The sequence below is a fragment of the Corvus moneduloides genome, chromosome 12, assembly GCF_009650955.1.
Source record: "Corvus moneduloides isolate bCorMon1 chromosome 12, bCorMon1.pri, whole genome shotgun sequence".
NCBI lineage: Eukaryota > Metazoa > Chordata > Aves > Passeriformes > Corvidae > Corvus > Corvus moneduloides.
In genome coordinates this window covers 2,102,463-2,117,323 of record NC_045487.1, presented here as the reverse complement: position 1 = coordinate 2,117,323, position 14,861 = coordinate 2,102,463, and the positions used below count along the sequence as shown (strand labels likewise).

At 54.9% G+C, this 14,861-nt stretch overlaps 1 protein-coding gene across 1 annotated transcript in view; it reads left to right on the top strand.

Moving 5' to 3' along the window:
- The window catches only part of JPH3 (junctophilin 3), a 50,698-nt gene that overhangs the window by 20,256 nt on the left and 15,581 nt on the right, over positions 1 to 14,861 (top strand). The window contains exon 3 of the mRNA XM_032121553.1: positions 12,095 to 12,219. Coding sequence (XP_031977444.1) covers positions 12,095 to 12,219 — 125 coding nt within the window. The remainder of the gene's footprint in view (positions 1 to 12,094; positions 12,220 to 14,861) is intronic.

Genomic DNA, 14,861 nt, shown 5'->3' with positions numbered 1-14,861 from the left:
AAGCCAGGATGGGACAGAGCTGAACTGGCTGCAGGGATGGGGCTGATGCCCAGGTGGGGCAGGGTCTCCCACCAGCCCCTCTCTGGGCACCTCTGAGCCCAGGGATGATTCCTCTGCTTATGGCCCCTTGGAGAAGTGCTGCTGTTCCCTGCTGAGGCCCTGGCAGCCAGCTGGAGCTCAGGATTTGCAGGAGTCACCTCAGCCTGTGAGCTGGGCACTGATGGGGTCACCGAGGGCATCACCGGGTCTCGTGTAGGGTGAATGTGCTCCCTCCATCCCTTCCCGGCCTCTCCGCCCTTTCCCTAAGGAGAGACAGGGAGGAAAACACGGAGGGGACGGATGGGGGTGACCCAAAGGCTGAGAGCAGCTGGGGCAGGAGGTGACTCTCTTCACAGCACCGTCTCCTTGTTCCCCCCAGCCCTCTCTCCCCCAAACATTCCCTGTGCAGTCCAAACGGAGCAAAGCCTGGGCTGGCAGCCCCCAACAGGCTCTGCTGCTGATGGAGCCGAGCATTCCCTCCTTCCCTGCCACTTCCCCGCCGCCTCCCTCCCTGCTCCTGCCCGTGCTGGCAAGGGTCAGGGGATAAGATTAGGATCAGCTGTTGTTCCTGCTGGCGGTGTGTCCCTGTCAGCCGGGGTGACAAGGGCACCTCTGACTCACGGCGGGCACATTTCCACCTCCAGCCCAGGCCACCCAAGGACCAGCCATCCCGGAGCGTTCCATCCCTGCCCGTGGCTGGCTCCTGCGGGATGTGATGCCGGCACCGTGACTGTTTACGTGCTCCTGCAATGCCAATTTAATAACTTCCTGCTCAGACGGGATTTGCAGCTTTAAGCCCTTTTGTGGCCGTGTCAAAAGTCAGGAGCGGCCTCTGGGCTTGCACAGGGCCAGCTCGGTGTGTCCCCAACAGCCACCCCACCACAGGCATGGACAGGCTGGAAAATGAAGTGCCTTTTGTAGGAATGAAGCTTTGCCAGGAAAAACCTCAGCAGGGTCTTTTGTGTCTTCTGGGAGAGCAGCTCAGCTCAGCAGGATTTTGGTTTTTATTGCACTCCCATCCCTCACCCACCACCACTGAACCCAGCTTGGCCATTCCCACCTCCTTCCTTCTCCATTGAGCTAAATATGAGCCAAAACACCCCCTATCCACGGCCCAGGTGTGTGACAAACATTCCTATAAGCATTCCCAACTTTGCTGGGCTGTGCAGAGATGGCACAGGCAGAGCAGAGATTCCCAGCCCTTGGATTCAGCGTTGTCCCAGCTGCCTCTGTCCCGCTCCCCATGCTGGACAGGGAAGATCTCCCAGATCCGTGTGGTTTGTGTCGTGACAGGCCCGCAGCAAAGCGCAGCTGGAAGGGATGGTTCTGCCAGAGAATGGAGCAGGAAAAGGGATTTGGGATGCAGGAGGAAACAGCCGGTGGCAGAGCTGGGATGGGAGAGCGGTGCCGGAGCGCGGTGCCAGCAGCGCCTGCTCCGCGGTCACCTGTGCGGGGACAGCAGATGGAAAAGGACAGGGAGGGGTGGCACTGGCTGGCAGCGAGGCGGGGAGGACGGGAGGTGATTCAGTCCTGGCAGGCACCGCTTCCATGGGAAGGGGCTGCCCCGGAGCGCTGGGCAGGAGGCGAGGGCAGTGCAGGAGGCAAAGGGGAGGCTGCCTGCTCCTCTTATTGAGTATTTTCCTTCCCGCTTTTCCTTCCCCCCGAGTTTGGGTTGCCGGGAACTGCAGGGAATGGGCTGGGGTATCCCAGGCTCTCCAAGCTCTTGCAGTTGGTTTGAAAAGCCCCACACAATGAGGTTTCTGTCACCTCGTCCCCACAGGACAAATGACAAGCTGTCCTGACTTCCTAATCCAGGAAATTAAAGGATTTGACCGTAGACCCTGCTAAGCAAATTTCCCCCCTGAAAATCCCAGGGGGATTTAACCCATGGATCCGACCGATTATCCCTTTGAAGTTGTGACTAAGAAAGTCCCAATTCTCCAGGGTGCTGAGCACCCTAAAATCCCATGGTGGCCATGTCTGGTGCTCAGCCCCGCATCCAGTGGGACCTACTTTTCAATTTTAGCCCATCTCCAACCCCCCTTTTCCATGGAGGGCAGCTTCCCTTTGCCGCAGCTCGCTTCCAGCCGGGACAGCAGAGCCCCACTGCCACCACATCCCGAATCCGCCCCATCCTGTCCCTGTGTGTCACCCTCCAGGGAGCAAAACACAGATGTTTTCCCTTCCCAAGCATCCTGGTGATCCAAACACAGCTTTCCATCCCTCAGACCCTGTCGCATCACCCAGAAAAGCGGCCTCTCTCCTACCTCACAGGGCTGGAGGCGGCAGAGGGTCCTGGAGGGCAAGGATGGACATCTAACCTCTCTCCTCCAGCAGCTGGAGAGCATCTGTCGGTGCCCCCGAGGCCATTCCAACTCCTTGGCTTGGCCCGAGGCCAGGCTGGGCTGGAAATAAAATTTTAAGTTCAGTTCAATGAGAATTTGCTCGATTCTGGATGAGGTTTTAGTGCTGATTGCTCAGAACTGGGGCAGATCTTGCTGTTGGGTTAAAACAGAGGAAATTCGTGGATCTTCCCTCTCCATCACCAGGGGAAAGGGAGGGACAACATTTCGCTGCCTCTTTCGGACTTTTGTGCCTCCATCAGCAGGGGAAAAAAATTGCCTGGAAAGTTCAGTTGCCAAAAGTCTGTTTTGCTTGAGGTGACCAAAACTTGAGAAGCTGCCAAAGAGTTTCGGCCAAAACCCGAAGGGGGCAAAGGGTCAGGGAAGGAAAAAGACTTTTCCTTGTGGTTCTGGTGTGGTTTGCTTTGGAATTTGGTTTAACTCCTTCTTTTTAGACGGAGTTTCGGAAGGAGTTTTCAGTTTCATCCAAATGAAGCTGAAATTCAACAGCCAGCTCAGCTTTGCTTTGCTGTCAGCACCTCCCTCACCTAGAGTTTTTTGCCCGAACTCCCCAAATTCTCTTCTTCTGAGCCCTTTTCCCTTGGCTGTAAGAAAAATAGCCTCTAATGATTCCCAAGGGGCTTCAGTGTGCTGGTGGCTCCTCAGAGGGATTTGAGGGATTCCCTGGAGGCAGAGTAGAGGCTCCCTCAGCTCCCTTGGCCTGGTTGAGCTTCTCTCCCTGTGCTGCATTTGGCACCTTTGGCTTTGAGAGTCCCACCCCTCCTCCATCCTGTGGGGCCATCAGCCCAGCCAGGAGGAATGGGATGTTTTGGGAGCCTCCTGGTGATGGAGGCCAGGATGGGATGCTGATGGTCCACTGGATCCTCCACATTTTATCCCTCAGCCTGGGGCAGGAGGAAGTGCCCAGTGTCCACCTGGAGCCAGGCGTTTTCTGGCAGCCTCCATCCATCCATCCATCCATCCATCCATCCATCCATCCATCCATCCCAAAAAGGTCATTCCAAATTTGTGGCTGGGCTGGGAGCAATCCTGGAATCACAGAATGGTTTTTTCGGGATTGGGAAGGACCTTAAAGCTCATCCCAAGTTCATCATTCCAACCCCGCTGCCGTGGCCATGCCAGGACTGTGTATTCCCGCCCCTCTCCTTGATGACTCCACGCAGATGGATCATATCCCATCAAACCACCTATCCAGACCCACCCCCAAGCTTCCTCCCTGGAATTCCCAGGCCTCAGGAGCAGCGCTGGGCTCATGAGGGTCCTGCAGTGCTGCCTCTGGAGCCGGCCCTGCCCGGACACAGCGGTCAGAATGCGGGATCAGCCCGGGCAGCAGCGTGTCCAGCCAAGGCCAGCACTGCCCATGGCCAGGCTGAGCTACGGCTACTCCAGGAGCTGGGCTTGGCCTGCTGTGCATTCCAAAATCTCCTTCTAACTGCAGCATCCATGGAGGGCTTTCCTGCTCTTCCATTCCTGCTTTAATCCAGCCTGGAGAAGCTGCAGTGTGTGGATGATCCAGCACTGCTGCCCGGCTTCCTGGGAGGTTTTGTGCCTTTGCTTGCTTTTCCTTGGGTTTTTTATTGCCTTTATTTATTTTGTTTTGCTTTTCCAAGGATTTTTAGGGATCTCTTCCAACCTGTTTTGCCTCCCGCCTGGAAGTGGCGGGCTGGTTTGGAATGAGCTGGTTCTGCCCGGGGTTAGAGGGATGTTTGCTGTGCCTTCGGGATGGGAGGGCTGGCAGGGGATGCAGAGGGGGCGCAGCCTTTCCCACTCCTGCTGTGTGCGTTTCCCATGATGGACATGGCAATTATCCAGCAAAATCATGGAAACCTGCCCTATCCAAAGCACCCCAGCTGGAAAGCAGGAACATCCCCCCTGCTCACTCTTTTCCCTTCCCTGAGTGAGCTCTTCCCAAATCCTGCTCTGAGTGGCTTCCCACAGGTTTTGCAGCTCTTTCCAGAAGGTAACGATGCTCAGAGCAGCTCTGCAATTGTCTCCTGCCTTCCCCTGTTTATAGGAAAAGGGGAAAATCCATTCCTGGAGCTGGAGTTTGCTCTTCCCTCCGTGTCTGATTTAGGAGAGGGAATTTCCCGGAGCTTGGCTTCATCCTGGGAGCAACTCCCTGTCCCAGCACTGCCCATTTTGAGGGACAAGCGACCACTCTGGAGAGAGGCCAAACCTCAGGTGGGACAGTGGCCTCAAAGCCACCCTTTCCCAAGGCAAATCCTGGTGTTTTGCACCAGGATGGGCAGGTTCTGCCTGGCTGTGCCATTCACCTGCCTCCTGCGGAGCTCCATTCCCAGTGACAGATGGCCGGGGATGAGCTCCCTCTGCAGATGTTGATTTTCTGGCCAGCTGTAAATAACATCCAGGGCATCATCTCCCTGCAAAGCCCATCAGCTCTGCCTTTGCTGGGGGGCACGAAGTTAAGAGGAAGGAATCTCACCGGGAGGGAAATGCAGGAATCTGCCTGGCCCTGCTTATTCCATGTTTTCCTTGGCCAGAGAGATGCTGGGATCATCCTGGCTGATGGTGCCGGATGTGCCTCTGGGTAGCAGCTCCACCTGGCCCAGCTTTCAAAAGTCGATAGAGTTGGATTTTCTTGGCATTTTTTGTCCAGCAAAAACAGGGATAAAATAAGGAAATCCAAGCACCTTTTTGGGACGGTGGGAATAAGGTGAGCTGGAGAGGATCCTGGCATTTGATGCTCTCACCTTTCTCCACTGGGAATGACCCAGCTCAGAGATGTGGTTTGAGCTGTTTCTCCCAGAATTTTGGGGACATGACCCATCCCTGTCCCCCAAGCCACCGAGATTTCACACCTTTCCGTGTTGTGAATTCAGTTCTCCAGCAAAACTCCTTTTGGCCACTCCAAGGGAAGGTACAGGACCCAAGGACACAGCCTGGGATACTTTTTTCCTGCTTACTTGGATTTAAAAATGGAACTTCAGTGTAAAATGGCAAAAGATTCCTTGGTGAATTTGTAACTCCAAAAATATAAAGGTAGGGAAGGCCCTGGCACAGGTGCCTGGAGCAATGAGCTAAATGGGAACTGGCTCCAGCCCTGTCTCCATGAATTTGGGAGACCTCGTGCATTCCATGTCCCAGCTGGGCCACAGGCACCTGCTCCCCACGAGCTCTCCCAGCTGCCTTGGGAATGATTTCCCCCCGGAATGTGACAGAGAAACTTGGATTTGCCCTTTTGACCACAACATTTTCCATGCTTCTCTGTAATTTGCTTTCTTGGGCAGCAAAAACACATTGAGGGGGTTTTATTCCCAGAATTAAAGGGTTTGAGTATTTTTTTTTTTCTTTAATTCTCTTGAAATGTGCCTTCCAGAGCCATTTTTTTTCGGAGTGTGCCACCACCATTCCCTCTGTCCCGTGCCATCCCAGCCTTTCCCAACCTCCCCTCCCGCTGGTGGGAGCTTTCCTGCTCCTCCTGCCGGTGCTCAGGGGTGATCCATCCATCCTCCCATCCCAAAATCTCCATCTGGAGCCGGGAAGTCTGGCTCTCTCTTTGCTATGCACAGCACCTGCTCCGTGTCTGGCTGCTCAGAGCCCGAGCAGCCGTTCGGGGCTGCATTACGTCATGTCAGAGGTCACATTAAGCAGCTTTTTTCCCCTTGAGTAAGAATTCCAGCGATGGAGGGGGGACAGAGGGAAAAGCAGACGGAGGGAGCGGGCTGGGAAAAATGCCTGCGCGGAGCAGGTAAATGGGAATTTATCCACAGACAGCTAATTGGTGCGTCTAATATTCCACCCCCTGAGGACCAGCGCGGTGTTGCTGCCTGCACAAATCACTCACGGCGAGCCTGGTGCAATAACAAGGGAGCCGGGAGAGATGTGGGAAGAGCCAGGCTGGAATTAGGAGCGGGTTTTATCGGGGCAATAAACGCCAGATAGGGACAATAACAAACAGGTTGTTAATTGCTGCCATCTCCCCGTTCCCTCAGGGCGATGTCTAGACAGAGGCTGGCTCCGGGCTGTGCTTATCCCGAGCCTCTGGAGAGGGGCTGGATGCGGGATGCGGTGCCCGGCGGAGCTCCTGGAATGGGGAAGGGAGGCAGGATGGGCACTGCAGCTGTGCCCTAAATCAGAGAGGCTCCCGCAGAGGTGGGAAGCAGACAGTCTGCAGTGGTTATTAATAATTCAGTCCCAATTTGTCCCATCTAGGAGAGCACGAAGCCCAGCCAAGCCTCCCCTCCTGGCTGCCCGGAGCAGGCAGAGCCTCCCGGGGCTGTTGCAGCGATCGATCCCACTCTGGCAGGGATCTGGGAGCTGGGATGGCCTGTCCTGCCCCACCCCGGAGCGATCCCATATCCCTGGGAGAGCGCTACATCAGCGTCCCCCTCTCGCAGGGCTCCGGGGTTGGTGACCGGCATCGATCACCGGGGGACCGGTGCTTTGTGTTCCTTGGTGGATGCAATCAGGGCTGGATCCTGCTCCCGCTGTGCCAGAGGGATTGGAAAACAACCCCTGTGGAGCCCACACAGCCAAGGGATTCACGCTGGGGAGGCTGGACTGAAAATCTTCTCCTCGCCTGATCCAGCCTCATGCCAGCCTGGGTTTTCCCCATGGGGAGGCTGGACTAAAATTCTCCTTTTCCTCCTTCATCCGGCCATCCCTTCCCAGGACAAGGTGCATCCCAAGGCTTTCCTGACCCCGGGGTTTGGATGAGTCTTAAACGCCCTGCAAATGCTCTCTCTGAATTTTTCCTGAAGTATTTCCTTGCAGCTGGCGTGCGTTTTAATTGAATTTTGCCATTTGAAAAATACATGAAGCTCTTGTAATGGAGGGAGAGAAAACATTCCCTCCTATAGGAAGATAAAGATGCATTTAAAGAGGAAAAAAACCAACCCCAAAGCTGCCTGATGAGGTATTGACCTGGAGACAAAGTGAATCCGATGGAGCCAGCCCGGCCCCTCAGGAAAACTTGAGGCTGTTCATTAGGGATGAGCTCACTGCCAGTTTAACTCCATCCTCACCACACCCGGTGAAACCTGTGGTAAATGTGCCAATTTCCAGCTTTTCCATGAAAATAGGGGTACTTTTATGGGGTAGAAAGGGGTTTTTTGGGACTTGTTGCAGCCTTGTGGTGCTCCTGTTGGAGTTGGGATTCCAGGAGAGCTCTGGGTATGGGGTGGAGGAGGGCTGAGCGTCTCCATCCCTGCACAGGGTCCCTGCAGGAATTTCCTACTTCCCTATCAGGGGGTCCCTCAGCCAGGCTTTGAGTTCAGGGGGGTGTCAGGGAAGAGAGAAGTTTCCTTGGAAAAGACCAGCCAGAGCTACCATGTGAATTTTGGGAAACAGGCCTTCCTTCCCAGAAACCTCACCCACAGGATGCCTTTTAACATTCCCAATAATGTGGATTCCTCCCTGTGTTCAGCATGGAGCTCCTTGTGGCCCCAAACACGAGTTTGCTCAGAGTCTGCTGCCTGGTTTCTGCTGGAATGTGTTTTCCTTACAAAAGCGCTGGAAAAATAGGATAAGGATAGCAAATCCCTCCCCTGGATGGATTCAAACAATGGATGGAGAAGGACACACCAGCGATCCGGGTTTCTCCTGGCTCCAGCTGCCATCCTGGCAATTCCAGGTGTCACATTTACAGCTCAGAAAGCTTTCTGGGCTTCTGTAAACGTGCTCTAATTTCCAGCCTAATTTTAAAGCACTTTGTCCCACTTGTTCTTCTGCCAAAGCGTTCCTGGAGCCAAAACACCTCTCAAGCATCACCTGGTTTGAATTTTGTTTCCTTCCTTCCTGAACCCCTGAGGATTTTGCTGGGAGTTCACCCCTTTTTGGCTAAACCAGCCCCCAGCTTTGAGTTTGCAGCAGAACCCTTGGATCCACTCCTCGCTCACTCCGAGCCATCCCGGAGTTGCTGTTGGAATTCCTAAAAAGCCAAGTTCTTCCTTGCAAATCGGTTGATTCCAGCTTCTTATAGATTAGCTGGAGCTGATAAACTTGGCATTAGGAAGCAGGCCCAGGTATTATCCCTTCCTCTGTCAGCTCCAGCCAAATCACAGGAGATCTGCAAAGATTTCCGGGGATCTGGTTGGTTGGGATTTTTCCCTGCCTCCTGCCAGCTCCTCTTGCCAGTTTGACCACTTGCCCGCTCATCCTCTGAGAAGAGTGAGTCAGCTTGGCAAAAAATTAATAAATAAAATATTCCAGGCCAGCCCCAGCAGGGACTCTCTGCCCTGACCCAAAACAGGGCCTCAAAAGCCACAAACCATCCTGGCCTTCCCCCCTGTGGCTCTTCCCAATCCCAATCTTTGCCTAAACACCCTCCTCCAGTTCAGTTTGGATAGTGAAGTGCACTAAAATCCTGGAATCATGGAATGGTTTGGTTGGAAGAGACCTTAAAGCTCATCCCATTCCACCCCCTGCCACGGGCAGGGACACCTTCCACTATCCCAGATTCATCCCAGCTGGAGGAGGAGGCTGGGGATGCTCAGAGGTGGGAGGAATTAAACAGCTCCTCTTGCATCACCCTTCCCTCCATCCCATCATGAGCCCACAGGAACAGGATGATCTTTAAGGTCCTTTCCAGCCCAAACCATCCCATAATTCTGTTTCATCAGGACGGCCCCAGCTTTATTTTCACCGTGGTCTCCAGTTTGGCGTCTCCATCCCAGAAAAAATTTACGGCAGCACTGAGGGCAGGAGGAGCAGAGCGATGAGATCAGGCCCTGTCCATGTGTCAGGGAGAAAAAAAAAACCACTTTTCCAGGGAAATAAACTCCAGGCAATTAAGTGGGAATTAAGATTTAGCGCACGCCACGAGCAGCAGGCGTGGAGAAAGGAGCCAGCTGGTAAATTTAGGACGTGACAAAGTCGTGCGAGCCCTAACTGGATTACTGGCATTTATTTGGGAATACTTATGGATTTTATCATGCAACGTATGGATCTCCATAATTCTGCTTTTCACTCCTCCCGGCGTCTCGGGGAGCTTTACAAACAATTAATCAGCGGCGTTCCATGCACTCCGAGGAATCCAGTGTATCCCATCTGCTCCGGGGAACCCAGTCCGTTCCATCCGCTCCAGGGAATCCAGCACATTCCAGCCCTCTCCGAGTGTATTTTGGATCAGAGGTGGCTTCCTAGACGTGATTGATTTTTAACCTTTTCTGAGCCAAAGCCCCAAGTTTCCATTTTTTAAATTCCCTGCACTTCCTGGGCTGATCCTGGGAGTCTGTGGGGATGAGCAGATCCAGAAGTTGTTGGAGTGAGTTTTTCAGGGATGGAAATGCATCCGTCCCCAAGGGATGGTGATTTTAATCCATTTAGGTTGGATGTCAGGAAGAATTTCTCCATGGAAAGGGTGGTCAGGCCTTGGCAGGGGCTGCCCAGGGAGGTTTGGAGTGCCCATCCCTGGAGGTGTCCAAGGAAGGCCTGGAGGTGGCACTCAGTGCTCTGGGCTGGGGACGAGGTGGGGATTGGGCACAGCTTGGATTTGGTGATCCCAGAGCTCTTTTCCACCCTCAATGATCCCATGGTTCCATTGAGGGGGTGCTGAATGCTGCAGAGAGGAGCAGAGCCCAGGCGATCCCAGAACCCCAGGCTGGGGTAGTGGCTCTGTGTGGGCTCCTCCAGCGTCACCTCCCGCTCTGCCACCACCCCCGTGTGCCCCAGCCTCCTAGAATGGCACAGGCTGCTTCTCCAGCCTCCTTCCCTGGCAGGCAGAGAGGGATGAGCGCTTCCAGTCGCCTCTCCAGGGAGGAGTGTCGGGAGCAGGGTGTAATCCTGGCTGCTGAGCGCGGGCCAGGCGCCCGCAGACGTTGTTAATCCTCGGCTGGGGCCAGCAGGGACCTGCAGCCTGGAAAACGCTGCAGTGGCTGGGACAGCCCCAGCCCTGGGCAGCTCCCAGGCCAGGAGACGGCACAGGGATAAATGGATGGAGGATCTTCGGATCCACATCCCTGAGAAGCTCTCCCGGAAGATGCCAGAGGTTTCATCAGCTCAGAGGTGGCTCCAATGGGTTTACCCACAGGTTTGATGCCTCAGCCTTTCCCACAGACCACGGTGGTGCCAGCAATGTGGCCAAAAAGAGACCTGGAGAGGGGCTTTGGACAAGGGCATGGAGTGATAGGACAAGGGAGAATGGCTTTAAGCTGAAAAAGAGTGGATTTAGATGGGATATTGGGAAGGAATTGTTCCCTCTGAGGGTGGGCAGGCCCTGGCACAGCGTGCCCAGAGCAGCTGTACCTGCCCCTGGATCCCTGGAAGTGTCCAAGGCTGGGTTGGAATAACCTGGGACAGTGGAAGGTGTCTCTGCCCATGGCAGGGCTTGGAATGAGATGGATTTTAAGGTCCCTTCCAAACGAAACCGTTCCATGACTCCATGAAAAATGGGAGCAGGCTGCACCTCCTCTCCCAGCAGTTTGCTGCAGCTCCTCCTTGGTGCATCCCTGCTCCTCCTAAAAGAGCAGGGCTGGGATACCTGACAGGGAATGGGCTGTGACACCTTTGTCCCCTCCTCTGACCCCAGTGAGTGCTGAGCAGGGAGAGCACGGGATTCCAGCTGGGTAAAAACCCATTTAAACCCAATTTTTGGGTGCATCAATCACAGAGAACCCTCAGGACCTGCACCAGCATCACCACAGCCCCTCCAGCACCTCCATAACTCTGGCAAACAGCTCAGATCCGCTTCCAGGGCTACTCCAAAGCAGCCAGTGGATGGGAATAAAGCATTTATCAAAGCAAAGACACTTGAGAAGTGTCAGGAGTGGAACACAGGTGACAGCACAGCCACACTCACACCCTGTTCCCCAGCCCCGGCGATGCTTCCAAGCAAAGCAGGCACATTCCTGGCCCTGTTTTCCATTTTTAGGAGCCTGTCAGAAATGGCACTCCCTTCTCCACGCAGATGTCGAGAAATTAGAGGGAATTCAGAGAGAGGCAGAAAAAAAAAAATGATTAAAGGAGATGGAGGGCCTGATTTTGGAGGGAAGAGAAATCAGCGGAGCTATTTATAAGCCTGCCTGCACCGGGGTGGGAGCAGGAATTTTTGAAAGTGCCTGGATAGCTCGGATAAGGGGGAAAAAGGGGCAAAGCAGCTTCCGGAGGATGCTGTAAATCCTGAGTGACGGATGAAATGCCATCCAAAAAAAGCCTTTGGGGAATCATCGGTGAGTGCAGGGGACAGTTGTTGATCCAGAGGGGGGAAAAAGTGCCCTGCTCAAAATGTGTGAAGGGATGGTGGAGGTGGTGCTGGAGCCGAACCTCCCGCTCCTACCTCTGCTCCCAGTATTTATTTACATCCAGCATTTTACGCAAAACGTGGGGGTGGGCGTGGAAATGTTCTTCTTTTTTTTCTTTTTCCCATCCCCAAAGCGAATGGGTTTGGTTAAAAAAAAAACCAACCAAACCAGAGCTTGAAATTCAGGCCTCCAGCCCTGGAGGCTCGTGGGAGATGCACAGAGAGGCTGCTGGGACGGGGTGGGAAATGGGATGGAGGGACCCTGGGAGAAAACCTGCACCTGATCCCAAATTTCCTGGGTGATTTCCAGGCTGAGGAGCAGCTCAGGAACCTGTTGGAAAATCCCCAACCAGCCCCAAGCTCTGGAGGCAGCTCCTCCCTCACAGCCAAAGGGTTTCGGAGCAATTTGTGGGGGAAATGTGGGGTTTTCCATGGCGGGGTCTGCAGGGAGGAGCTGCCTAACGGGGTCCTGGTGTCTCGTGTTGCCTTGCAGGACCTCTCACTCCAGGGCCAAGGCGGAGGCGGCCGTGACGGCGGCGCAGAAAGCTCAGGAGGAAGCGCGGATCGCCAGGATCACTGCCAAAGAGTTCTCGCCTTCCTTCCAGCACAGGGAGAACGGTCAGTCCGGGAGCCATCCCTGCCAGTCCCTGCCCCTCCGAGCCCCCCAAAACTCCCCTGGCTGGAGGCTCAGTCTGTGCCTGCAGCTCCCGATCCCCAGTGGAGCTCTTGGGATGGGAAAGCTCCCTGGATCACCAGGTCTGGGGAGATTTAGCACAAGGCTGTCGGTATCCAGCACTTCCACCTTGTTCAGGGCTTTTTTCCTGGGATCGCCTCTTTTCACACCAGAACACCCCCATTTTTTAGTTCACAGTCCTTGATGGTTGCACAGAAAAGCCTGACAAGGGCTCTGGAAGGAAAATGCAAACACAGATGATCCCAGAGGTCACCACTCATCTTACACCCATGGCTTGTGTGGTTCCTGATTTCTTTGGAATGCTTGGATGGCACCCAGTGGGACCTGACCCTTCCCTCAGCTGTGCAAATCAGTCACAGGGAAAATCCACATTTGAGGTGGCAAAATCCACATTCCTGGTGGCAAACCCTCCCTCCCTCCCTTCCATCCATCCATCCATCCATCCATCCATCCATCCATCCATCCTTTTCACCATTCCTTGTTGGTTTGTCCACATTTTTGCTCAGCAAAGGCTCGGAGAGGACGGAGCCAAAGCCAACCCAGGGTCGGGCCGGGATCTGCAGCCGAGTGGGAGTGGGAAGCTCCAAGTCCCCTCAACGATAATTAACATCACCATTAATCTGTGACTGAGTTTATGGGAAAGTTTTCCAGCACCGAGCCCTCCTCAGGAGGCGGCTATAACTACTCTCCCCCTCCCAGCTCGAAGCCAGGATTACTCACCCGCTTTAATTGCTCCAGGAGCTGCTGCCGGTGACTCAGGGCCCGGGGCTGCTCCCGAGCCCGGGCAGAAGGGAACCTTGGATCTGCTGGTCCAGCCTGGCCCTGGCCCGGTGCTCTCCTCACCGTGGCTCGGAAATGCGGGGGCGGCCGAGGACATCCCTTGGTCAGCACCACGGCCCAGAAGGGCTTTGGGGGCCGGCTGCAGCCTGAGCCAGGCCGCATCCCCAGCCAGGGACACTCCGGGATGGCCGAGCATCCCCTGGCACCCCCCTGGCACCCTCTGCCTGCTCAGCCTTGTTCCAAACCTCCCTCACCCCTCCTCCTGCCGACGCCCGATTTGTACACGGCAGATCTGAGCTTTCTCGCAGGCGTGCGAGCTCCCAGGGGCTTCTCCAGGCCTGAGATGTTCCTCATCTCCATTTCCTCCTGCCAGGAGACTTTGCTGGTTTAAATCACCTCTTGGAAAGATATTTTTAGGTAATACATTTTTTACTACCTCCTGGACGGGGCCGTGGTGCTTCGCTCGTGCTGGGGTTTGTGTGGCTGGAGCTCTGGCTGGAGGGGCTGTGCGAGCCACGAGAGGGGAGGGCAGGGGAGGCGGCTCCACTTAGAGCGTATTAAAAAACAAACACAGCATCCCAGATGTGCCGGGAAACCGGGAAGTGCCTGCGGAGCGACTCGGGCACATCATGGGTGCGAGTGGCTGTGTCACCCACAGCCCCCGCCACCTCAGGCTGGAAACGGCTGGCGGGGCTGGAAAGGGATGGGGGAGCTGCCACCACCCTCAGGGCATTGCAGGGGCTCTGCGCGCCCACCTTGCACAGGATCGGGGGTGCTGGATGTGCCCACCTTATTCAGGATCCTGGGTGCTGGATGTGCTCCCCTTTCACAGGATTGTGGGTGCTGGATGTGCTCCCCTTTCACAGGACTGTGGGTGCTGGATGTGCCCTCCTTATTCAGGATTGTGGGTGCTGGATGTGCCCTCCTTATTCAGAACTGTGGCTGCTGGATGTGCCCTCCTTTCACAGGATCGGGGGTGCTGGATGTGGCCACCTTATTCAGGATTGTGGGTGCTGGATGTGCTCCCCTTTCACAGGATCGGGAGTGCTGCATGTGCCCACCTTATTCAGGACTGTGGGTGCTGCATGTGCTCCCCTTTCACAGGATTGTGGGTGCTGGATGTGCCCTCCTTGTTCAGGATTGTGAGTGCTGCATGTGCCCTCCTTATTCAGGACTGTGGGTGCTGGATGTGCCCTCCTTATTCAGGATTGTGGGTGCTGGATGTGCCCTCCTTATTCAGGATCCTGGGTGCTGGATGTGCCCTCCTTTCACAGGATTGTGGGTGCTGGATGTGCTCCCCTTTCACAGGATTGTGGGTGCTGGATGTGCCCTCCTTGTTCAGAATTGTGGGTGCTGCATGTGCCCTCCTTATTCAGGACTGTGGGTGCTGGATGTGCTCCCCTTTCACAGGATTGTGGGTGCTGGATGTGCTCCCCTTTCACAGGATTGTGGGTGCTGCATGTGCTCTTCTTATTCAGGATTGTGGGTGCTGGATTTGTCACCCTTGTACAGGATTATGGGTGCTCTAAATGCCTTTCCATGCACAGGATCCTGGGTGCTGGATGTGCTCCCCTTTCACAGGATTGTGGGTGTTGGATTTGCTCCCCTTTCACAGGATTGTGGGTGCTGCATGTGCTCTTCTTATTCAGGATTGTGGGTGCTGGATTTGTCACCCTTGTACAGGATTATGGGTGCTCTAAATGCCTTTCCATGCACAGGATCCTGGGTGCTGGATGTGCTCCCCTTCCACAGGATTGTGGGTGTTGGATTTGTCTCCTTTGTACAG